The sequence below is a fragment of the Protopterus annectens genome, chromosome 1.part1 (genome assembly GCF_019279795.1).
Source record: "Protopterus annectens isolate FY-2018-M chromosome 1.part1, PAN1.0, whole genome shotgun sequence".
In the NCBI taxonomy this organism is placed as follows: Eukaryota; Metazoa; Chordata; order Ceratodontiformes; family Protopteridae; genus Protopterus; species Protopterus annectens.
Window position 1 is genome coordinate 1,078,784,098 of NC_056726.1, and position 27,727 is coordinate 1,078,811,824.

The 27,727-nt window shown below is 37.2% G+C and overlaps 1 protein-coding gene across 1 annotated transcript in view; it reads left to right on the forward strand.

Annotated features, from left to right (window-relative positions):
• The window catches only part of LOC122815413 (extracellular calcium-sensing receptor-like), a 151,259-nt gene that overhangs the window by 72,872 nt on the left and 50,660 nt on the right, over positions 1 to 27,727 (forward strand). Inside the window, exon 2 of the mRNA XM_044087891.1 lies at positions 21,551 to 21,674. Coding sequence (XP_043943826.1) covers positions 21,551 to 21,674 — 124 coding nt within the window. The remainder of the gene's footprint in view (positions 1 to 21,550; positions 21,675 to 27,727) is intronic.

The following is a 27,727-nucleotide window of genomic DNA, read 5'->3' on the forward strand; positions in this document are numbered from 1 at the left end:
TTTCTTTTTAAACTCAGATAGAAACTAGTCATCCAAAGTAAATGCCTTACAACTTCCCCAGAAATATATCACGATATCACATACCTCATCCCCTTACCCACCTTGGGCCTCTAAGAAATGGCCATACCTAATACATGTGGATGTCAATGGTATCTGTAACAGGTCATCACAGTCAACATTTTCTGCACAAGGTTCATGTTAGAATCTTGTGAGAAAAATGTTTTCTTGCCCTACAAACTACTTGTGAGAGGTCATTGTGTGTAAAGAAGCAATGGGTTTCTTGTGCATACCATGACACCTCTAATATGAACGATTAGCCATCATCTCTCATCTCATAATGACCTCTGTAACTGGCTCTCAAGGAAATATTTGTTTTCCAGGTTACACACATATTTTCATCAACTTACATTCTGTTGCACTTACAGTAACTTATTTATAGGTACATAGGCAAGTACAATGCAATCAATCCACAGACAATTACAAGCCTAGCCAAAAAAGTCTATTCAGAAGTTCCCTCTAACCTCAGTGAGGGCAAGACAACATAGACCAGGGGAATATTTGATGCCTTCTATCCAATTATCAAGGTTTAACTTCAAGGTACTAAGTGTGCTGTTCTTATTGGCATGTAGTAGACGTTTGTTCCAGAGATGAGGGATACGCCTGGACATGAATCTATATGCCAGTGTGTCTTATTTATCTGCTGATGAAGGTTTAGTTCCTTTAACTGAGCATTTGAGGTGTGATTAGTCTGGCAAAGAAGTAGGACGTCAAAAAGGGCTGGATCTTTCCTGGCTGGAAAGTCTGGACACAGATCTCAGCAACAGTTTATAACAGACGAAGTACAGGGGCAGGACTGCCAGTCTCACAGCACACTGATCTTTTCAGCTATGAATCTCTGAAGTCTCTCAAGCTGTGTGATATGTTTAGATAAATACATGCCAAAATGTGCATTATATTCTACAATGGGTCTGTCAAGATATGAGCAAAGTGGAATTAAGATTTATTTGGATCTAGGGATCTAGTGAAGATGCCTCTAGAAATATTTTATTTATATTTGTTTACTAGGGTAGTAAAGAGTTTCTGGCTCAGCATACATGAAATACAACACATTTCACATGCAAACAGTACACAAGTGTAAACAATAACAGAACAGTTCAGACCAATTACATAGAAAAATCTTTGTGTATACATTCCAGAGCATGTGCAGTGTTGCGGAGCTTTGTTCTACCAATAATGAGAGTTGGTGTGACAGAGCATGTGCAGTGATGTGGGGTTTGTTTCTAGGGGTAATGAGAGTTGGTGTGACAGAGCATGTGCAGTGCTGTGGGGTTTGGTTCTAGGGATAATGAGAGTTGGTGTGACAGAGCATATGCTGTGCTGTGGAGTTTGTTACTAGGGGTAATGAGAGTTGGTGTGACAGAGCATGTGCAGTGCTGTGGGGTTTGATTCTAGGTTCATAGGTTCATAGGTAGGTTCATAGATAGGTACTAGGCTATCGGCCCTAGGGCCCAAACAAGCCTAGCCAAAAAATGTACCCTGGCTTTCGCCACCCAAGAAAATTATTTTCCTGTGCCCCTGTCGAGCAGAGCCACAGAAGTGATCCCCGGGATGAATTTCCCATTTCCCATCCAATCATCAAGATTTTTCTTGAAGAGTGCTAATGAGGAGCTCTGTTTGACATAGATAGGTAGTCTGTTCCAGAGTATGGGAAGTCTCTGGGACAGGAATCTATCCCTCCAGCATGTTCTGTTTATTGTGGTGACAAGGTTAAGGTCCCTAGAGCGTGTAGCTCGGAGGGATTGGGATTTCTTTAAGTGGAGCATGTCCAACAGCTCTGGGTTTGACATAGCTTTGTATGTTAGGCAGAGATCACCCTGAGTAGGCGATATGCGATGGAGTAAAGCTGTAGTTTTTTGAGACGGTCTGCATAGGGCATCTGTTTGAGGCCAGTAATCCTCTTTGTGAGGTATTTCTGTGGTCTTTCCAGTTGTTGTAGATGTCTTGTGAGGTACATACCAAAAGGAGCATTGTACTCTATAATGGGTCTAATGAGTGATGAGTAGAGGGGAACAATGACCTCTTTTTTTCTGGATGAGAATCCTTTTATGATGAGATGAGCCACATAGAAGGAATTCCTGACCACTGGGGTGATGTGATTATCAAAGGAGAGACTACTGTCCACCTGTGTCCCAAGGTCTCATCACATTTTCAGCATTAAGTAGACTACCAGCTATGTGGTAGTTCATGGGTACAGAGTTTTTACCAAAGGGGATGACAATACACTTTTTGCCATTGAGCTTCAGGCCATGGCTTTGACACCAGGCATCTGTCTCAGTGAGGCCCTTTTGTAGTTTGTCCACATCGTTAGGAGTTTCAATTATGGCTCCTAGTTTGCAGTCATCTGCAAGCTTTGTTAGCCAAAGACCTTCTGTGTTGGCCTGCATTTCAGAGAAGTAGATACCAAACAGGAGAGGACCCAGGACTGAACCCTGTGGCACTCCACTTGTCACTGGTCTGATGTCGGATTTGGAATCCGCTACTTTCACAGTGTGGGTACTGTCCATGAGCCAGTTGGAAATCCATCTTGTGACATAGGGATTTATACCTAGTTTAGTGAGCTTATCTATAATGCCAGAGTGGGGGATGGTGTTGAAAGCCTTGGCGAGATCTAGATAAGCTGTTTGAACCATTTTACCCTCATCTATGGCTTTGGTGATAATGAGGGATAATGAGAGTTGGTGTGACAGAGCATGTGCAGTGCTGTGGGGTTTGGTTCTGGGGGTAATGAGAGTTGGTGGGACAGAGCATGTGCAGTTATGTGGGGTTTGGTTCTGGGGGTAATGAGAGTTGGGAAGACAGAGGATGTGCAGTCGTGTGGAATTTTGTTCTAGGGGTAATGAGCGCAGGTGTGACAGAGTATGTGCAAGTGCTGTGCAGTTTGTTTCTAGGGGTAATAAGAGTTGGTGTGACAGAGCATGTGCAGTGCTGTGGGGTTTCCTTCTTTGGGTAATGAGAACTGGTGTGACAGAGCATGTGTAGTGCTATTGAGTTTCATTCTTGGAGAAATGAGAGCTGGTGTGGCTTGTGAGTTGGGCCTCAAGTTGTATGAGGACTGTTTTCATGAAGTCTAGCTCCAAGAAGAGTGAATGTATGAAGATAGAGTAGTTTGCAGAGATGTTACATCTCTGTTTTGTGGGTAGCCATCTGTTTTTTTAGGGTGATGCAGTAATGCTCCTAGAGATGTGAGTTTATAATTAATCAGTAGATGCTGTTAGTGATAGTCTGGAGTGTTCCAATGCTTTTATTGGAGGCAGAAGCAAAAATTGGGAGCCCATATTCAAGTTGAAAAATGAGAATTACTTTGCCAGTGGCTGCTCTGGCTGGTTGGGACTGAGAAGGGGTGATCTTTTTGACCCAGAAGGGAAAGGGAGTTTATTTTGGCTCTCACTTTGTCTGTGTGGAAATGGAAGTTTAGTGTCTAATCAAACTATAGTCCTACATATTTGAAGTTCAAGGTTGTCTCCATGGAATTATTCTATAGTTCAAAGATAGTTAAAGAGTGAGGTGCTAGGTGAATTTTCTGTAGAGTTTCAAAAAGCATAGTTTTGGTCTTTGAGAGGTTGAGGAGTAGTTTATGGTTTGTGAGGCATTTATGTAGCTCACATGAGCCTAATTGGACTGGGCATTTAATGTTGGCCTGAGAGTGATCTGATCGGTGAATGACCACGTCATCAGCATAGAGGATAAGTGGGAGATGAAGGAAGTCACAAGGATGTTTGAGAATTAATATCACGTAGAGGTGGGGGGAGCAACAATGGACACTAGAGATGCACCTTAGGTAAGAGATTCTGCTTGGGAGGATCCTACTTTAACTCAGAAGTGTCTATCAGTGAGGAAGATTTTTAAACTATCTGGGCTGATACCAATTTTAATTAGTTTGTTTTGGAGAAGAAGGTGGTCAATGAGGTCAAATGTCTTTGTGAGGTCTATAAATAGAGTACATGAAAGCTGGCCACTATCAGAACTTAGCAGGATGTCATCAATTAGGGACCAAAGTGCTGTCATAGTACTTCTTCCAGGTCAGAATCCATGTTGTTTGGAGGAGAGCATGTGGTACTTTTGGATATAGAGGGAGTGTAGGACATATACTACCTTTTCAAGAAATGTGCTCAGAATTAGGAGGATGGATATTGGACAAGCATTACAGGCATCTTTTGGGCTGGTTTACTTTGGGAGAGGTTTAATTAGAGCAGTGTCCAACACCATGGCATGATATTTTGTGTGAGACATAGATTATCTATATGTGGGTGAGAGTAAGACATAGATGAGAAACAGACATAAAATGAGCCAGACAGAAAGCATGTAGAACTACTGTGGAGACATGATGATCAAATAATAAGGCATTATAGATGAGTGCCTTGGAGGGGTGCATCACCTATATGGTAAGAAAAACTGTTTTGTTTACCAAAATGAACTATGCTACATTGTCTTACATTTAATTTGAGACTGTTGTCCTTGTACCAATTGTTAGTGTGCTGCATGTTGGAGCGATTGTGAGTCAGTTAAACTTAGTTAATTTATTTATTTATTTTATTTAACATTTGTTGACCGGGAATGTCCGACTAGGTTCCACAGAGCCTGTTTTCAGCGGAGGCCTGGGGAGAAATGCTCCAGATGCATGTCTTTGGAATTATTGGCCCAGAATATTGGCATGAAGGTCTGAAAAACAGATACCAAATAGGGTCCCTGTTTTCCACGACTGGTAACTTTTTTTTTCTTTCAGTAGTGGCACCTGCAACTCTAACCAAATGGATTCTGTCACACAGCCAGTTAGATATTCAACCCACAATGTTGTGTTTTCTTTATATTCAGATTTATAAGTCTGTAAAGAATACTTGCATGAGAAATAGTGTCAAAGGCCTTGGCAAGATCTAGATATGCTGTATGCATAGCATAACCACTATCCATTGTTTTAGTTACTTTCTTAAAGAAATGAAAGAGATTGGAAAGGAAGGATATTCCTTTCATAAAGCAGAACTGAAGAAGGTCCGATTGTAGGAGATTTTCAATGTCCAGAATAATGAAGTCTTGAGATAACATGCTCCATAGTTTTACGTATGAGGCTAGTGAGACTTATAGGTCTATAGTTGCCAGGGTCTATGGTTGGGCTAACCTTGTATAATAGCATTACAATAGCTGTTTTGAGGCTTCAGGAATCCATCCAGTGTGAAGGTTTAGACTGAACAGTTTAAGTAGGGCTTCAGAAAGGCCACATCTGGCATGATAATCAGGCAACCTGGTATGTTATCAGGGCCCAAGGATGAAGTATTCTTAGTTTTTAAAAGGGATGAGACAGATTGTTTCATAGTAATTAAAGTGGGTGGCTGAAACTGTGGAACCTGTGAAATAGCTGTAACTGTGAATGGAGTGCAATTTGCACTAAATTTGTTAGCTATGATATAGCTATTTCCTTGGGTCTGTATTACTTTGTCGAAAGCTCACTTCAGCGAACCTCCATTCAACAAATATAAAACAGAGAACTTTCATTAATGTGAATGTTCACATCCATGAATGGTTTACCCAGTGAATTGAGTTACATAGGATCATAGGGTTATAGGAGGTTACTAGCTAATGGCCCTGGGGCCCTTACAAGCCTAGCCAAGAGTTTATCCCCAAAAAGAAACCTCAGTCAGCACCTGTTGTGCCTGTCAATGAGGGATGCAGATGGAACACCTGGAACAAATTTGTGGTTTCCCTTCCACTCATTAAGGTTCCACTTGAAGTGTGTCAGTGAGGTGCTCTGTTTGACGTGTAGAGAAGCCTGTTCCAGAGATGGGGCATCCTCTGAGAGACAAACCTGCCTCTCCAGCAGGTTTTGTTGATGCTGCATATTAGATTTAGGCCTTTCAATCGGGTAATGTGAGGGGAGTTACGCTTATTGATATGGAGCATCTCTAGTAGGGCAGGGTTTGATATTGCCTTGTAGGCGAGACACAGATCACCCCTGAGCAATCTGTACGATACCGAAAAAAGTGATAGTGATTTGAGCCTGTCTGCATAGGACAAGTGTTGCACACTATAGATTCTCTTTGTGAGGTATTTCAGTAGCCAAAACATCAAATTTAAGCACACCGCAGTATATCAAACCCACGCGGGTGGGGGGCTATACCCCATACAGCTACAGTGTGGGGGGCTGCACCTCCCCACACCCCCTACTTATACATAGCAAATATAGCAAATCAGAGATCATACTACAGTGGAGAAAGTGCAAATTACTGACCTTGGCCAACTATCTCTGCTCCCTGGGTAAACCATTCCCAGATGTGAATTTTCGCTTAATTGAATGTTTGCTGTTTTATGTTTGTTGACTAGAGGCTCACTGATGTTAACCATTGACAAAATAATATAGACCCATTTCCATTGGGTGAGAGAATGTAGTATTATTGTTTACTAGCTAGCGCTGAATATTGTTAAGTTTTACTTCTTAAATTTCTGACATAGTTAAAAAGTTGTAGTTATTTTTTTTTTGGCTGTTTTAAGTTCATTCTCAGCTTTAGGCTTCCTGATTGTTCTCTTAAGCTCTTGTTAGTTAGCCTAAGTGTGCTTGTAAGGTAGGTAGAAAGAAACCATTTATAAGCATTAAGCAATGTTTTTCTCTTGTTATATAATTTATTTGTATTGGTATTCCACCACAGGGGGTTTCTTTTTAAATTTCTCATTATTTTTGGTGCATATAAGAAATGCATACACAGATAGGCTAAAACCCCTGTCCCTTTACTCAGTTTCATGCAGACTCCTCAGAGGTGACCTCTGTCTGGCACACAAGGCAATCACGGACCCCACCTTGATGGGACTGCTGCATATCCCCAAGTCAAGCTCCACTCGAGTAACCCGCACATGCTACCTCAACCTGGTCTATGACATCAACAAGACTTGTTGGTGGGGCAGATTTGTGTCTCAGGGACTCCTCCATCTATGGAATTGACTCCCTCTCCACATCAAGCCGAGTACCTCTTTACCCCTTTTTAAGGGCAACCTGGATAACTGGATGGGAAACAGAAAATACACCCCTGGGATTCCACCTGTGTCCCTGCTTGACAGGGGCATTGGGTGCTGATTTGTCTAAACATGGGCTAAACTCTTGGCTAGGCTTATAAGGGCCTCAGGGCCAATAGCCTAGCAACCTCCTATGATCCTTATCAATACAGCTATTGAAGACATCAGAGGTAAAGTTAGCAGCTTTAGCAGTGGGATCTTTCAGAGGAGGATTGCAGCAAAATGTACTTAACCCATCAAGTAACTAAAGAGGAACAAAGGAAAATTACAAGCCAACATATGCATAGAATATAATGCAGTCACACATATAATACAAAACCATAAACTTCTATGGCCATATTAAATATACATGTGTAAAATGTCACATTATGAGGCTGAAAAAAGTTTCTTAAATGTATTGTATTATCTATTATATGGCAAATTAATTTATCTATTGTCATGGCACAGTTGTAGGTACGACCAATAAAGAGATGCTCTTCAAAGGCATCTTTGGAGCTTTTATTGTTGCCAGGTTTCAATGCAGTACGCAGATAGTTTGAGGTAGCAAGTCCCAATCTAGGCAAAGCTCTCTTACCTTCAGCAATTTTAAATAGAGGGCGCACCAGAAAAAAAAATGTTGTCCTGTGTACTTCTGAGTTCAAACATGTTGTCTTGCAAATGTAGTTTCCATCAGGTCTATGTTCGCTCATCGAATGTGAATTACAGTGAACAGTTTCACTCAGGTCTATGTTCGCTCATCGAATGTGAATGACAGTGAACAGTTTCACTCAGGTCTATGTTCGCTCATCAAATGTGAATGACAGTGAACAGTTTCACTCAGGTCTATGTTCGCTCATCGAATGTGGATGACAGTGAAGAGTTTCACTCAGGTCTATGTTCGCTCATCGAATGTGAATTACAGTGAACAGTTTCACTCAGGTCCATGTTCGCTCATCGAATGTGAATTACAGTGAACAGTTTCACTCAGGTCCATGTTCGCTCATCGAATGTGAATTACAGTGAACAGTTTCACTCAGGTCCATGTTCGCTCATCGAATGTGAATTACAGTGAAGAGTTTCACTCAGGTCTATGTTCGCTCATCGAATGTGAATTACAGTGAACAGTTTCACTCAGGTCCATGTTCACTCATCGAATGTGAATTACAGTGAACAGTTTCACTCAGGTCCATGTTCGCTCATCGAATGTGAATGACAGTGAACAGTTTCACTCAGGTCTATGTTCGCTCATCGAATGCGAATTACAGTGAACTGCTTATCCTCAAACACTATCCAGTGAAACTCCTGTTTATCAAAAATGCACATCATCAGAAGCAAAATCATTGCATAGCCATAGTTGGCCAACATACATACAATGGAAGGCAGTATGAACGTACAGGAATGCTAGGAATAAGAAAATCTGCCCGTTCCCTACTGTAGTGCAATCTACAAATCTGCCCTTTCTGTAGTGTAGTGCAATCCTGGATATGGTATATAAAATTAGCGGGGGTGTAGCCCACCACATGAGGAGGATCTGCTGTTAACTGGATTCTCCTCATGTAGGGGGCTGTGCCCCCCACACCCCTGCTAATTATATATTATAATATATAATAAAATGCCCGGTGGTTCCAGACCCAGTCAGCAGCCTGATTCTCATAATTGGGAGACCCCCACTAAATATCCAACAAAAAGTATCACCTGTATGAAGAAAGCTCTCCTGAAAACTTGTACCAACAAAAAATCCACCTGAAGTCAGACCTCAACTGATAAGGGAGACCCCCCCACTAAATATCCAACAAAAAGTATCACCTGTATGAAGAAAACTCTCCTGAAAACTTGTACCCACAAAAAAATCCACCTGAAGTCAGACCTCAACTGATAAGGGAGACCCCCACTAAATATCCAACAAAAAGTATCACCTGTATGAAGAAAGCTCTCCTGAAAACTTGTACCCACAAAAAATCCACCTGAAGTCAGACCTCAACTGATAAGGGAGACCCCCACTAAATATCCAACAAAAAGTATCACCTGTATGAAGAAAGCTCTCCTGAAAACTTGTACCCACAAAAAATCCACCTGATGTCAGACCTCAACTGATAAGGGAGACCCCCACTAAATATCCAACAAAAAGTATCATCTGTATGAAGAAAGCTCTCCTGAAAACTTGTACCCACAAAAAATCCACCTGAAGTCAGACCTCAACTGATAAGGGAGACCCCCACTAAATATCCAACAAAAAGTATCACCTGAATGAAGAAAGCTCTCCTGAAAACGTGTACCCACAAAAAATCCACCTGAAGTCAGACCTCAACTGATAAGGGAGACCCCCACTAAATATCCAACAAAAAGTATCACCTGTATGAAGAAAGCTCTCCTGAAAACTTGTACCCACAAAAAATCTACCTGAAGTCAGACCTCAACTGATAAGGTTAAAACTTGTACTTTAACGCTTTGCTATTTCCCTGTAAGCTGCTGACTTGGGTCTAAAGGCACTTGTAGTCTGCCCCATAATAACTTTAGGCTCTCTCCTGCCTTTAACTTAGCCAGCCCCTGGAAGTAGTCCTAGCCTGGAATCAAACCCAGGATATTGTATTACTTTCTTTCATTTTCCTCTCAGCCCTGTAATCCATACACTGGAACTGAAATTCCATATCTTGGAGTTAGAGTAGCAAACTAAGAAAAACCCTCTAGCTATACCATTTATAATCCACCCTCTGTTTATACAACAGAATACAATACAGCTATACTAACAGCAGACATTAAATACTGTCTAAACTTTAGCTTACAACAACACCATATACTTAGCTATACCTTGTATAACAATTGGAGATAGTTAACTTTTGGAAGACTGTTGTATGAGCCCCGCTCCGCTTCACTCCCTGCCCCCAAATCTCACCCGCCCCCAGTACATCAACATTTATAGATACTTAACCACACCCCCTACTCAAACATCTTATCAGCCATTACTTCTATTCCCTTACCTACCTGTTCTTCCATCCTATCACTTCTCTCTATATACTCTCCCCTCCCACTCTGACACCTCACACTGGTAGTAACTCCTTCTGCTTTACTGTCTGTTCAACAATTACCATTATGTTCCACTACTATATACTACCCATTCTGTTAATCACCTATGTACTCACCAAGTATGAAAACCAGACGCTTACAGATCATCAATACCCCAAAGGGCATACTTCCTCCCCAACTATAAAGCATCACACTTTCAACCATATCTATGACAAAGGATACAGCTCAAGCCATTATAAACTCCTCCAGCCCACTAACCCCATGTACACTAACTGCAAACCTAGACAATACTATAAACTCCTACATAAACTATTGAGGCTTATAGTTAAATACAGACCAAGTATCATACTCTGTGGAGACATTCACCCTAACCCAGGCCCTTCCACCACTGATATCCACACCCCCACTAACTGCAACCTAAGCCATCCACCTAGAATTAATAACCAGCTAACTCTCTTCTGACCTGTCATCTCAATATTAGGAGTATTAATAACAAGGTACATGAATTACATTCTCTCCTGGCTGTCCACTCTCCTGGAATACTCTGTCTAAATGAGACCTTGCTAAAGCCTAACACCACTGACAATGAAGTGTTACCCCCTGGCTATAATATGCACAGGCTTGATCGTATATCCAGGAAAGGGGGCGGGGTAGCTATACTGTATAAATCTGAGTTAAACCTAACCACAGATGTAAACCAACCACCTCAGATTAACAACTCCGAAATTCTTGCCACTAAACTGCAGCTTTACAAAAGCAAATGCATTTACATCATTTGCATGTATATCCCCCCAGGCAATAACATAGCCACACTGGAGGATACTCTTCACTGGCTGTCCTGTCATTACCCTCAAGAAACCCTACTGCTTGGAGACCTTAATATAAATTGGGAAACCTGTTCCTCTGAATCCCCCTCTACCCACATCAATCTACATGCTTTCACACAAACTATAACTTCCCCTACCAGGCTAGGTAAACCCAACCAAAAAAAAAGTATACTTGATTGGGTGCTTGTAAATAGTAATCCCCAACGGTACACTGTGGGGACCTTTCCCAATGGTCTAAGTGATCATCTCCTCACTTATGTAGTTAAGCAAAAAGTTATTAACCCACAACCACCCATACTCAGGAAAGTCAGGCTCAAAAAACACTTTGATCAGGCCAAATTCCAACAGGAACTTACCTCTTGCAACTGGTCTGTACTAAAACACCTACCCCTAGAGGAGGCTGTACTTTATTTTAACAACAAATTTCTAGAAATCCTTAATCTGCATGCACCTATCCACTCAAAGCGAACAAAAGTAGCTACAGCACCATGGCTTACCAAAGAGTCCAGGCAAAAAATCCATATTAGAAACAAATTATGGGCTCAATGGCTGTTCACTAAAGACACCCTAGACCATGTTATGTACAGACAAGTCAGAAATGACACCAAAAAAGCAATTCTAAATGACAAAAAACAATATTACTGCAAAATCCAGGCTGAAAACCAAAACAATCCTCAAAAGTTTTGGGCTAGTCTAAATAACCTACTCCACCCAGGAAAAACGTCCACTTCCATTCCCACTGGTTTCATTGACAAATCTCCTAAAGAAGTCTCAGACAATTTCAACTACTTCTTTACTGAAACAATTCAAACTCTAGCTAGCCAACTTCCTCCTAGCCCTCCCCCAGCCCTGACAAGACCACCCCTTTAGATAGACTCTCATTTAGCTTCCAACCAGTTCCTACCTCACTCATCCGCACCCTTATCAAAAAACTAAAACCCACCACTCTATCTGCTGACCAACTACCCACTGAATACCTTCAAAAATCAGCGGATGCTATAGCTTATCCACTATCAATATTAATTAACCGTACCATAGCTGAAGCAAAAATTCCCACCATTTGGAAAACATCTTATATTATCCCACTACATAAAGGAGGCACCTCCACTGAACTCTCCAACTATAGATCCATAGCTATACTTTCATCACTTGCAAAAATATTGGAAAAATGCATACACAAACAACTCATGTACCACCTAATCCAAAATCACCTCTTGTCTGATACCCAACATGGCTTTTGACCTTACCACGGTACTACCTCAGCCCTACTTGCCTTTACCAACACAATAAACACCAACCGCAATAATAATCACATCTCTTCATCCCTCTTCTTGGATTTCTCCAAGGCATTTGACATGGTAGATCACCAACTTTTGTTACACACTATGCAAACATTCAGTCTAGACTCGAATGCCCTATTATGGTTTAATTCCTACCTGACTGGGAGGCAACAGGCTGTTCTCTGGCAGAACAAGCTTTCTATACTACTACCAAACACCCTTGGAGTACCACAAGGCTCTATATTAGGGCCCCTACTGTTCTCAGTTTTCATTAATGACTTATATACTGTCATCCCAAATGTCAGCTGTATTCAATACACTGATGACTCCACTCTGGTTTGCTCAGCCACATCTGCAGAGTTGAAGAAAGCTACCCAGTCCACCTTTAATATTGTACAAAACTGGCTCACTAGTCGACGACTATTATTAAATCCCAAAAAAACTAAAATGTTGTTATTCACACCTACTCAAAGGTCTCCAACTTTCTCTTTCACCATTAATGCAAAGGATGGGACTGTAATCTCCCCAGAGCCCTCTACAAAACTGCTCGGTGTCATTATTGACAATAACCTAAAATTTGAACTTCATGTTAATCAAATAATAAAGAACACCAATAAAAAACTTGGTTCATTGTATAGAATTAAAGCCTTTCTAACCCCTCCAGCCAAAACTGCCATTGCCCGTTCTCACCTAATTTCAACACTTACATATGCTTCCCCCTTCTGTCTAATCTAAATAAGTCATTACTTAACAGACTGTCTACCTGTTACAATCGCATTGCCAGATTTGTCACTGGCCAGCCATGCAGAACCCACCATTGCATTAACCTCAAACAGCTTGGGTGGCTAGAATTCTCCAATCTCATACAATATAACCTTCTGACTATAGCAAACAAGATTCTCTATAATCCAGATAACACATCAGCTCTTAGAAACAGTATCACTGCCCAAACTAATCAGAGACTGCTTAGATCCTCTAATAGACTTCAGATTCTTACAATCAAAACCAACAACACAGCAGGAATATCTCTCTTGGCAAATTCTGCAGGTAGAACATGGAATCAACTCCCAGCTGATATTACCATGCTCTCCTCCCCACGTGAATTTAAGATCAAACTTAAACAACATCTGGCACTAAACTGGGTTTGTCACTGCAATAAACCTGGCTAGCCATCTTTAATTGATGTACAATCATGTTAATGGAAATGTGTTTTCATTTCTCCTCACTATAACTACTGCTAACAAATGTCATGTAACTGTCTACTTTTGAATGTTAAAACATTAACTGCAATTACTTATCTGTATTTTGTCTGCATTGCTATGTTCACCTTTGCCTCTGTCATATTGTCCTTATTGCAATGTTTTATTTTGTACACATTGGAGCTTTTATCCCCGGGCCTCCGCTGAAAATGGACATGTATCCAGTCGGACTTTCCTGGTCAACAAATGTAAAATAAAATAAATAAATAAATAAATAAAATATACTAACTCCAAGATCACACTACATTAGGAAAAGGGGAGATTTCCTTATCCCTAGCATACCTGTAAGTTTGTATTCCCTTCCATTGTGTGTATGTTGGATAACTATGGCTGTTCAATGATTTTTTTTTTCCGATGATGTGTTTTCAATGAACAGGAGTTTCACTGAATAGTGTTTGTGGAATTGCTGTTCCCTGTAATTCACATTTGACAAGCAAACATAGAGCAGTTTCACTCTTAGAGAGGGGCAGTGACTATGTTTTAGAACCTTGTAAATTAGAGTTCTTAGAAGAAAAATGGCCTTATGAGGCATTGAAAGCTATTTCTAATTTGTTAGCAAATTGTAATGGTACATTGGGGGTTTGCTAGCAGAATGAATCTGCAAATGTTATTTTCAGCACACTGTAATCTGTGCAAATTGTGGGCTGAAGGCATAACAAGAAAAGGAAGCCAATATTCCAATCAGTATCAAAATGTTTCTTGAAATTGTGGAATGTCAACCAAAAACAAATACTTTTTTTCTTGAAAAATATATATTTTTGGAAATAGTCATGTGAGCAGTGGGCAACAGGAGGTGACTGATCTTGTAAAATAGTTTTAATTGAGCATGGAATTTAATACATACAATTTTTGAAAGTCTCATAAAAGCAAGAGTAGAGTCAACTATAAACCTAGGTAAATCTGTTCTGTGACATTAGGTACCACATTCCCATTAAGGTCTGTTAAGAGAATCGGGGCTAGTAACTAATTTCTTGTCTGAGGTAAACATCATGACATTAGCTTTCTTAGGGATAAATAATAACTTGTTAGATGTGGTCCAGGTGAATTATTTGGTGATGTTGCCCTTTGACTTGTTTTCCAGGTCAGAGTAGCTTCTACTGGAGTATAGGAGTAAATCAGCTGCATAAATTGTTAATTTACAATTTGGTAGTTCTGTGTGGGATAAATGGAAAAGAGGTTGACTACTAGAAGACCTAGCAGAGAGCCTTGTGTTACACCTATATTAAGAGTACCAGCAGCAGAGGACGGGATGTTACTATGACTTTCAGATAGCTGAGAAACCAGCAAATTGTAATATCTCCGAAGTTGAATCTTCTGCATTTATTGAGAAGAAGGCTATGGTTCACTGCTTCAGAAACCTTTTTTTTTATTTATGATGATTTGTTTATTGATATTGTCATGCCAGTATTTCTGTGTGGTACAAAAACCTGGGCAACAAAGGAAGAGCAGATGAGAAAGCCAGAGGTGATGGAGATGAAGTGCCCGAGAGCAGTGGTAGGATGCACACTGTGGGACAGATGAAGAAATGAGGACAAAAGAGCAGAAGCCAAAGTAGCTCCAATTGCAGAAAAGATCAAAAAGAACAGATTCCAGTGATTTGCGTAGATGTGCAGAAAAGTGGAAGACAATCTGGTAAAGAAGATTTGGGACATCCAGGAAGAAGGTAAGAGGAAATGAGGGCATCCAGCAAAGAGGTGGATGGATTGTATGAGAGAAGATCTATGACTGTCAGACATGAGTATCCAAGAAGTCAGGAGTGTGTCATTGAATCAAGAGTGATGGCAACAGTTAACATGACACCCCGACACCATGCAGAAAAATTGGGAAAGGGGGGCTGATAGTGATGATGATGATTTGCATACCAGGAAAGTCTAACTGGGTAATACACACCCATTTTCAAGGGAAACTCAGGGAAAAAAGCTCCAAGGAGTTAAATGATATCAAATGAAGCACTAGTCCAAATGTAATTAAAACAGCAGATGACAGATTCAAAAGTACAGCAAAGCATGAGGAGACACCTGTGATGTAAAAATAAAAAATGACATTTAACTATGACAAAATTAAATTATTACATGTAGAAGAATTAAAAGTATAGTTTACTATGCTAGGTAATAAAAATAAAATATACAAGTCCACTCTAAGAGTGAGGAGAGGGCAGGTGCTGAAAGGTATAGATACACAGTATGATGAGAGGTGAGGTTAGTAACAGTGTAACATATTTGTTACTATAGATCATACAAGTGAGGTGCATGGGCACAGCTATGAGTTAGGGAGAAATTCTTTGAGATAGGACTTAAATACATGGAGGCTAGATATAGTTCTGATTGAATTTGGGACAAGTGTTCCATAGTTTGAACATGCAGTGTGAGTATAAACATTGCCTCATAATTTTTTGGTTTACAGATTGTAAGCAGTGTTTTTTCTTGAGAGCACAGAGGACAATTTGGGAGCTAGTAATGAAGTACTGAAGAGATAGAAGGGCAGGTAGAGGAGTTATATAGTATTTGATAGGTTAAAAGTTCCTAGTCGATGTGGGAGTTCTAACTAGTCGCAAACACATAATGTAGAGCATTGATGAGCTTCATGTGGCAGGTTAGCTGCAAATTTATTTTATTACAGCATTGTTCCAGCTGTGATTTAAGAGAGATCTGGATGTTAGTCAAAACAGGTGAGCCATAGAGAAGAGAGGGTAAAAGATAAGTGTTAGGTAGGGTGATTCTACTAGAAGGAGTACAGACATGTTTTGCTCTATACAGTAGACCTAGCTTTTGAGGAGTTATTTTATACAGTTTTGTATATGAATATCAAACTTTAATTTGTCATCTACAGTGACTCCAAGCAATTTGGTATGAATAACTACTTCAAAAGCTGTATTGTTTAAAGAGGTAATGCAGAAGTTACTCTTAGCATTGCCACGGACTTTAGAATAATAGTAATACTTTAGTTTTTTGGGGATTAAATAAAAGTTGGTTTTGACAAAGCCACAGTTTGACTGAGTTGAAGGCATTTTGTGTCATGGATTATAGTTGTAGTGGACTGTCAGATGCGTAGATAAGTATTGACTCATCTGCATACTGAATAAGGCAAGCTTGCTGAGAGGAGATGTACATGTTATTGATGAAAATGTTAAAAGAGCAGTGGACCAAGAATAGAGCCTAGAGGTAAAACCATTTTAACTAAGAGAAAAAAAAGAGAGAAAGAAGAAAACCATTTGACAGATTGATATCTTTCAGATAGGTAGTTAGAGAAGCACAGAAGTGTTGGATTGGAAAGGGTGATATAGATAGATAGATATATAGATATAGATATAGATATATAGATATATAGATATATGAGTCAGAAGTTTCTCGTGTGGCACTGTGTCAAAGGATTTTGAGAGATCTAGAAAAGCAGCAGATTTTAACTTTCTTTGGTCTTTAGCCTTATTAATGGTGTACAAAAGTTGAGGAAAGCTGTAGTGATGATATGGCCTGGTCTTAAACCATGCTTTGTTGGAGTTAGGATATCATTTTGCAAGAGGTACTGAAGGAGTTTCATATGAATACATTTTTCCAGGATCATAGACAGGGGAGACAATGCGGCTATTGGCCTAAATTAAGAGATTTCAGAAGGGTTGCCTCCTTTATGGAGGGGAATAAGGAAGTATTTTTCCACAGAGCAGGGATATATGAGTCTTGAGTAGATCTGTTTATGAAAATTGAGACTGGGCATGCTATACAATCTGCAGCGAGCTTAAGGTACTCAACAGGGAGATCATCAGCAGAAGGAGAACTGGGTTTGTTTCTTTAGTAACATTTTACCATATGATGTGGAAACAAGTGGGTTATTAAAGCCATGGATGTTAGGACTAGTAGAGTTATGAGGAAGATTAAATGGGTGAGCAGTGCTGGGGTAGAGGTAAGAGAGGCTACAATGTTGATGAAGAAAGTGTTAAATTTGTTAGCTGTTTCTGAGGGGGATAAGTCCAGATAGGCAGTTGGTGAGGAACAACAGCTATATTAAAACATTTTCTTAACTGTGTAATTAATTAATTAATTAATTAATTAATTAATTAATTAATTGATTAATTAACTAATTAATTAATGAATTAACCATTAATAAGGCATTAATTATTGAATTTTCTGCTGTTTAATGCTTTTGTTATATGATAATTGTATAATATTTGGATCCTTTCTCCCTAGGCCTTCACTGAAAAAGGGCTTCTCAGCTCAGTCCGCCATACCTGGTCAAGAAATATAAAATAAATAATAATAATAAGTCATGTATGCAGTAGTTAAGCAGGTGTTCTTAATTAATTAAATATGAGTGTCCCATATGTTTGGTTAAGCAATGTTAATTTAATTTTAATTTATTAATTTATTAAACTGCTAAGTAACTTTATGACAAACACTTTTCAAGTTTTGAGTTCAGCTGTAAAAACATTATCTATCTATATATCTATCTATTTATCTCTCTATGTATTATTATGTGTGTATAAATAAAGAGTGACAGAGAGAGAGAGAGAGAGAGAGAGAGAGAGAAAGAAATTTTTGAAAAGCTAATAGAGATATGGGCAGAAATGTAAATATCCACAAGGAGGGAAAACAGAAACAAGATATAGAGAGAACATGGAAACTTCACAAAAACAGTCAACAGATGTCACTGAGCATGCAGTTATGATGCAGAGATAAAAAAATCTCATGTAGAAAAACCTGCTCAGGATCACACAGTCTGCAAGGGAAGGTTAGGAGATTCACTGCCAGAAGTACAATAGCAAAGCTGATTAGGAAATTTAAGCCTCAGGCTTTTATTTTAATTAGGCATTTTCCTTCCTCAGCATTCAGTTTCGTGAAGCAGTTCTAATTCTTTGTAGACAGCCATGTACAGTACCTTTTCCTATCATTGGTCCTGTGAAGTAACAATACATTTATAATTCAACAAACATGTTAGACTTAGTGAATGCCCTTACTTCATTCCCCCCACACCTTTGCCATCTCGAATTTATATTTCACATATGACCTTATTCTTTTGTATTTATACTTTACCTGTCTTATATGCTTAGCAATGTCACTTTAATTCAAAACGTAGAACTATTTAATATCATTTGTAACAATATATATGTGTGTTAGTCACAATGTCACTTTAATTCAAAATGTAGAACTATTCAATATCATTTGTAGCAATATATATGTGTGCTAGTCACAATGTTACTTTAATTCAAAACGTAGAACTATTTAATATCATTTGTAACAATATATATGTGTGTTAGTCACAATGTCACTTTAATTCAAAACGTAGAACTATTCAATATCATTTGTAACAATATATATGCGTGTTAGTCACAATGTTACTTTAATTCAAAACATAGAACTATTCAATATCATTTGTAGGAATATATATGTATGTTAGTCACAATGTTACTTTAATTCAAAATGTAGAACTATGCAATATAATTTGTAGCAATATATATGTGTGTTAGTCACAATGTTACTTTAATTCAAAACGTAGAACTATTCAATATCATTTGTAGCAATATATATGTGTGTTACTCACAATGTTACTTTAATTCAAAACGTAGAACTATTCAATATAATTTGTAGCAATATATATATGTGTTAGTCACAATGTCACTTTAATTCAAAACGTAGAACTATTTAATATCATTTGTAACAATATATATGTGTGTTAGTCACAATGTCACTTTAATTCAAAACGTAGAACTATTCAATATAATTTGTAACAATATATATGCGTGTTAGTCACAATGTTACTTTAATTCAAAACATAGAACTATTCAATATCATTTGTAGCAATATATATGTATGTTAGTCACAATGTCACTTTAATTCAAAACGTAGAACTATTCAATATCATTTGTAACAATATATATGCTTGTTAATCACAATGTTACTTTAATTCAAAACGTAGAACTATTCAATATCATTTGTAGCAATATATATGTATGTTAGTCACAATGTTACTTTAATTCAAAACGTAGAACTATGCAATATCATTTGTAGCAATATATATGTGTGTTAGTCACAATGTTACTTTAATTCAAAACGTAGAACTATTCAATATCATTTGTAGCAATATATATGTGTGTTAGTCACAATGTCACTTTAATTCAAAATGTAGAACTATTCAATATCATTTGTAGCAATATATATGTGTGTTAGTCAAAATGTTACTTTAATTCAAAACGTAGAACTATTCAATATCATTTGTAGCAATATATATGTGTGTTAGTCAAAATGTTACTTTAATTCAAAACGTAGAACTATTCAATATCATTTGTAGCAATATATATGTGTGTTATTCAGACAACCTGAAATCTTCACAATAAATGAACTAATTAAAATACTTATTCACAAAAATGTTACATGGATCTATGCAATGAACTGTTAATAAACATCAGAAAAATGAAAGCTTGTAAATAAAAGGAAAAGAAATAGAAGATGATAAAACATTATGTTATAAAGAAAACTCAGCAAAAGCTTGGATCTATGTTCAGAACCAAGTCATCTCTCACTGGCCTGAGTTGCATTTCAAGTCCACATGCTTATCTCCTACCCAAACCCCTGCATGCTGCTCCTGTCCTTACTAACCTACACAACAGACCCTACAAAAGCTTGAACAATGCTAATATAAAATTGCCAAATTCACTGCTAATTTGCCTAACAGATCCCATTACTGTATTTTACTCTCGGAAAACAAAAACGAAAAACTGGATGGAATTCCCAAACTATCTTACATTCCTTCAGCTAAAATCTGCTTATCCCATACTTCACTGACAAGATGAACACCTTTTCCTGTATTCCTTCTTGCAGTGGTATAACCCTTGCAGACCTTTCAGCTCTAAAAATAAATGTAGGCTCTACAATCTAATTCCCATAACTCATCAGGGGATGCTGTCTACTCCAGTTATATCTTCGAGAGATGGTATACCTTACCCATTCTTAAACCTCCATGTTCAGCTCCTAAATGCTGGATTTATTCAATCTTCTATCCCAACTGGATGACTCACTACTAGCCTATCTACCCTTTCTGCTCACATACTTGCCTCTCCTTCTTACCTTAACTCATGAGTTCTCTAATCTAATTACATCTTCCTTTCTTTATTTAACTTTCAAGTTCACTACCTCCACGAATTTCTCTCCCCATCTACATTCCTAATGATCAAAGCACTACTACTTTGGAACCTGTTGCATTGCTAAAACTTTGGAACCTGTTACATTGTAACTACTTTGGAACCAGTGACATTGTAACTAGTTTGGAACACAAACATTGAAAACTGCTTTTGCCATTTACTGACTTGATTTGTATTGTAATATTTTAACTCTTTGTAAGAGATGTCTATAAGGTAAGATGTGTTTATTTTTGTATGTATGTATGTCTGTATGTAATAATGAGCTTCTTTACCTGGCACACCTTTTGACCAGGTATCATGTTAGCTCAGCTATGATGTACATATAAATGTTTTTGTTTGTTATGGAGGCTTTCTCACCAGGCCTCTGCTGAAAATTGGTATTGCATGACCCAGCTGGACAATACCAATAAACAAATGCAATAAATACATCTATTTATTTATTTATTTATTATTTATTTATTTGCCATTTGGGGTAGAAAAGCAGGGAAGGCACTAGGATGTGGGGGTGCAACTCATCAACGTGAGGCGTGCTGCAGGCTTTACCCATACAAAGACCACTTAAGTTTTACTGTTTTTCACTTCTGAATGTTCATATTCAAGTGATATCCCTCTTTTTTGACTGCAGTTATCAGAGGACATGAAACTAATTATTGTTGTTCACTGTAAGGAATCAGTTGGAATGTATTATGCATTATATTATTTTATGTAAAAAAAATATATATATATAAATACTGATTCATTCATCACATACAGAGGCTTCCATAACATTTTGGAATCTTCTCATTTAATGTGTTGCAATGGTATAATTTTTGGTATCCACATAAATACACACACACACACACACACACACACACACACACACACACACACACACACACACACATATATCTTTCTCTCTGTCTATGTTTATATATATATGAAGAGAGAGAGAGATACACAATACATATATGGGTCAAAACACACTAAGATGATCTTTTTTCCTTTTTGAATACATAGGTGCCACAGTCTGTATGTAGTGATAGCTGCCCCCTTGGGTACAGACAGGCCATCCGACAAGGACAACCTCACTGCTGCCATGACTGTGTTCCTTGTCCTGAGGGTGAAATTGCTAATCACACAGGTCAGTACATGATTATATTTCATCATTGATGTAATTATAAATAACTTTCAGTGATGGATTTTACTTTGTGTGTGTAAAAAAAAAAAAAAGATCCATCATGTCCCTATATAGTGCCTCCCTGTCACTTTATCCTGTCCCCCACTTCGCCCTTCTATCTCCTCCTAGTCTTATGCTGTACTTAAATCCCCACAACTATGAACCTTACAGATATCACACTCATGCATTATTTGCCTGCATGTTATTGTACCTTGCAGTTATATTCATGTGTTATTTGAATATCTGCCTTTGTACTTTGTGATTATAATCTTACTTTGTGATTATACTCTTACTTTGTGATTATACTTTTTCTCTGCTGTGTTTTTTTTCTTTATCAGTTTCATTCAGTGTAATAGTACTCCTCATTATTTCTTTGTTAATAGTACTCCTCATTATTTCTTTGTTAATAGTACTTCTCATTATTTCTTTGTTAATAGTACTCCTCATTATTTCTTTGTTAATAGTACTTCTCATTATTTCTTTGTTATTAGTACTCCTCGTTATTTCTTTGTTAATAGTACTTCTCATTATTTCTTTGTTAATAGTACTCCTCATTATTTCTTTGTTAATAGTACTCCTCGTTATTTCTTTGTTAATAGTACTTCTCATTATTTCTTTGTTAATAGTACTCCTCATTATTTCTTTGTTAATAGTACTCCTCGTTATTTCTTTGTTATTAGTACTCCTCGTTATTTCTTTGTTAATAGTACTCCTCATTATTTCTTTGTTAATAGTACTCCTCATTATTTCTTTGTTAATAGTACTCCTCGTTATTTCTTTGTTATATGTATTATTTTTTTCTTTGTATGTAATTTTGCGGAGCTTTTCCACCTGGGCCTCCACTGAAAATGGACTTATTCCAGGCCCAGTGGACTTTCCCGGTTAACAAATACAAACAAATAAATACTAAATAAATAAATGTATATATGACTCACACGTATATATGATGGATCTTTTATTTTTTTGCGTAATATTTCTGGCAGCATTCCACTCTAGCATAGGCATAACAATAACTGATTGGTTTCATAGGCACACTGACTCAGAAAAGAAAGCAAAAAATAAATAAATAAGGAAAAGCTAGAAGGTGTTAGTGATGTTTTATTTATGAATCAATTAGTCTTAGATGAAAATATCTACAAATTTCATCCAAGGCTCATTGAGTCTAAAACAAGTTTAGTCTAATTACTTTTGATAGAAAAGTATAACAGACTATTGCGATTATTGCTGGTGTGATTTAGGGTATTAGGGTGTCAGGGTGATAGGAATTACAGGGTAAATTAGTCTAATGCACCATTTGTACCCTGCTAATGCCCACCCACAAGATGATACATCCGTAGTGATTCACTGTGAGGTGGTTTCTCCTTTCTTTGTTGTGGTGTGATCGTGGTGTCAGTATATTTAAGTAAGGGGGATCTGGAGTCAAACCCAACACATTGGGGTACAGAGGGCCTTACCACCCTGCAAAAGTTATTTATTTATTTTTCTTTGCAGGAGTATTTTCTGTGTATGAAGTTTTAGATGTAATGTGGTTTGACTAAATGCATTTTAGATTAAATATATTTTAGATAAAATTTTGGGATGTTTTCTGATTTGATGAAACGTTTCTTAGATGAACTGTAATATACCCAATGGAAGTTAGAGTGATGGTAGTATGCAACTGACAGCATATGTGAAACTATCTAGGACCACAAAATAGCCAATGCTGTCAATTTTTTTATTTATTCCTTTGTTATCTAGATAGACAATCTGGTCCACAGACCTTTTTCAGCAACACATCTTACAGAAAAAGTTTGGTCTGCCACAGATTGTGAAGACAGACAGGCCTTTGGCCCAAATCAGATGATTGACAGAACAGAGTGAGATTGAGGTGACTTACTGTGAAAAGTAGTCACTACAAGCTCAAGGTTTGATCTCAATGAAGCGAAGGATGAAAGACATTGTGGGGGCTCAGCTGATGCTTGGAGATGTCCTTCCTTGTTTCTCCCCCTAATCAATAGAAGAATACATACAACATAAAGTTGAAGAGGATGGGCTAGAGATATCAGTGAAATTGATAAAATTAAGGATGGCAGCATTGCCTAGAACTGGAACTATGATGCTATATTTACAGGAAATTATGCATTATTACAAGACAAAAAGAGAAATGCTTCTATTTGCATTAACACAGATGATGTTCCCATGTGAAAAGGAGTCTGAATCTGGGTGTCATTGTGTTCAGTAATGACTATGGAGGGAATAGAAGGCCAATAATCAGGCAAACTAAGACATTGTGAAAAATGGCTTATATGATGGAAAAGAAAATGTGCAGATAAAGTAAAGGAAAGTAAAATGGGAAGGGCAGAAAAGAAGTCAGAGGAAAATGAAAAACAGAAGTACGTGGTAAGGGTTCAAGGTAAAGAAGACAAGAAATGGACAGGTATGATGTATGGGGCAGTTTAATAGCTCCTTTAGTTGTAAAAGCACACAAGGCAAGAGCCATTGTATTCTTATTAACAAAGAGACATTTTGTGACATTATATGTGAGACTTTTTTCAATTAAAATTTTTCTTGGAGAATATAAATGAAGAAAGACTGCCACCCATGGAACCTTTGTGTGATAAAACAATTTAACAGGGAAACAAAAAAGAAAATTTGTGTACAATTTCTAACAGAGGTGGAAAGAGAGGCTTTGAAAGGAAATTTGAAAACTTTATATAAAGAAGCAGCAGACATTGTCAATGTTTATGACAAAAGGGTGGATAGGTTTGTGATATTGTGTGAAAAATAAAAAGAGAAAAAAATTATAAACTTACCAAGCATGATCAATAAAGGGAGGAGTGTTGTGAAATACTGGGTCAGACTAAAACATGTTTTCTTTCTTGTTTCAAATAACCACATTTGTTAAGTAACTGATAAAAGAAAATGTTATATTTGTGGGGAAATGGGACATGATGTAAAAAAAAAACTATGAACTAAAGTGTTATAAAATCAATAAAATGGGACATTTATGGATGGATTGCAAAAATGAAAATAAGGGAAAGGAAAAAGAAAAATAAAGACAAGAAAGTGAATACAGAGAAGAAATTTTAGAAACAGAAGAAAAATTAGATGGGAGAAATAATACAGAGAGCAGTGAAGAGGGTTCTAAGATAAGTGATGAAGAAAACAAACATACATTTGGAGGTAGTAAACGAAAAAAAATCTATTTGTAAAAGGGTAAAAGACAGAAATGAAAATTTAAAGGAATAAGTGCAAAAGAAGAAAAGAAAGGAAATGGATGAAGATGAATATCTACAGCTAATGATTTGAGGTCGCTATCATGGTTAAGACATCTGATTCTCACCTCTGGGAGGGAAACTGGCTAGGTTTAGAATGGCCTATTAAGAAAACTAGCCGAATAATAAAACAACGAATCTAAGGGAAAAGGAAATGAAAACTTTAGAGTAAATAAGAACAGTATTAAGAATCTAGGAAGAAAATAAGGATTTAGGAGTGGTGTAATACATGTGATGTAATTATATTAGAAGACACAAGACTTAAAAAATGAAGGAAGATTACAGAGAAATTATGGGAAGGAAAGGTAATTAGGAATTTGGGACATCAGAGATGTTCTGGAACAGCCATATTCTGTAAAACCACAGTAAACATATTAGATGCAACTTTAGAAAAAATGGAAAGACTGACCATTGTAGATTTAAAATGCAAAGAACAGCTATACACATCATATGCTTATACTAATTGCAAAAATGGGAAAAATCATTTCTTCAGATTTTAGACTATGTAGTGATACATATGACTATTATAATAACAGGAGACTTTAATTGTAATTTAAGAAGCAAGCATAAAACAAAGGAAATCATATAAGAAAAATGTTAGAAGTTATAAGTTGTGCTAAGTTAAAACATTGGGGCAAAAGCTTCTGGACTTACAAAAGGGGTGTGTATAGAATCAAAACAGAGTATTTAAAGTATCAGAAGGTTTAGTTATAGGAGAAGGGGAGTTAGCTGAAGCAGGATTTTCTGATTATCTTGCAATATGACTAGATAGATAAAGGAAAACAAGGAACATATAAAATAGATAAATTAATAAAAAGAATAAATAGGAAATCATGGAATGAAGAAGGATATAGATTAGTAATACAGTTATGGAAAGATCATATTACTATGAGAACATTTAATAAAAACTGCTCTGAATCGTGAATGATATTTATGGAAAATATAATGAAATGTTTTTTACAGTGGCAATGTGATGAGAGAAACGTTGAGAAAGAAAACTCTAAAAATAGCATATAATGATGCATTGGAAGATAATGATAGAAAGTCCACTGACAAAGAAAAATAATTGTATGAGAGAACTCAAGAAGAATACAGGAATTGTTATATAAGCAAAGATTTTTTACAAGAAAAAAGAGAAGGAGTATCGACTTACTTACGCAGATTAGTAACGGAAGATGGTAGTTTAATGAGAGAAATAAAAATGCAAACGGAGAAATAGAAAGAACTCAGGAAAATATTATGATTAGTGTAGTACAATATGTAAAATACATTTGTAAAGAAAAAATGGAATGTAAAAAAAGATAACAGAAAAAAAAATAAAGTGTTGGAAAAGGTGATTTATTTAAATACGCTAGATAAAGTATTAAGACAAGTAAATACAGATTTGGCTGCAGATCCAAATGGAATAAGGTATGAAATGCACAAATTTAAGGAACTGGCAAAATATTTATAAGATTTTAATTTGAATGGTTCATGGTTAAATGAATGTTTTATGTATAAAGAATTATGGAGCTGAATACTTAAATTCATATTGAAGAAGGAAGACAGAAGACTATTAAAAATGGAGACCAGTAGCACTGAATACTAATGATTATAAGATCTTTATAAAAATGATACAAAAGAAATTTGAAACTAAAATGGAAAATATTATGGAACAAAGTATATATAGTATAAAGGGGAATGGTTGACCAGAATTATTAATGACAGTTAGGGAAACTGTTGACAATATTATGAATAGAATAGAAAAAGAAGTGAATATCATGATATGAGATCTTAATCAGGCATTTGGTACAATTGGACTTGAAAGATTTATGAGTAATAATGAAAGAATATAGTATAAGTGAGAAAGGTAGAACATTATGTCAGTGTATAGTAATAATAAAGTTAAAATACTTGTAAATTGCTGGCTAAGCCAAGAGATACACATGTAGACTGGTTTAAGACAGGGACATCCAGTGACTTGTATAATCTTTGCACTAGTTATAAATGTGATAGTATGTGAAATAAATTACAAAATAAAGGAAGCAGGGCTAAATTGTAGCTTGCTACAGATCCTCCACCATGCCCCAAGATTCTCATTACACCTTTCTAAACATACTGGAAAATATTAATATACAACCAAACACCCTAATACTGGGTGATTTAAACTACCCTGCCATTAACTGGAAAAACTACTTGTGTACCAACACCTATGCCCAACGGTTCTTGGAATTCATAAATTCCAATGCCCTGGATCAACTAATCCATTGTCACACCAGGGGCTCCAATATCCTAGACCTGGTCATTACCAACATGGGAAATCGATGCTCCACACCTATAGTCACCCTCTCATTGGTCAGGTCAGACCATAAGCTAATCACCCTTAGCATCTACATCCCACCCCACCCCCCAGTAAGGAAACCTCCATAAAAAAACTTCTCCAAAGCCAACTTCATACTACTCAAGTCAGAAGTTACAAACTTCATGACACCCATGCAGGCAGGAACTGAAAGTTTGACTGCTGTGTCCTACACTATGGCACTGTACGAGTACATCTACTCATGCATGAATCGTGCCATCCCAAATAGAACCAAGATGCACTCCTCCAAAAAAAGGAAGCCAATCTGGGGGTCCACTGCCATAAACAAACTTTACAACAAAAGGAAGAAACTGTTGCAGGAAAGAGGAAAATCCCAAGATGCAAAAAAAAACTCCCTTACCAGCCTCAGTAAGAAGCTGAGATCCCTCATAAAATCCTCCAAAGCTATGTTATGAAAATAAAAT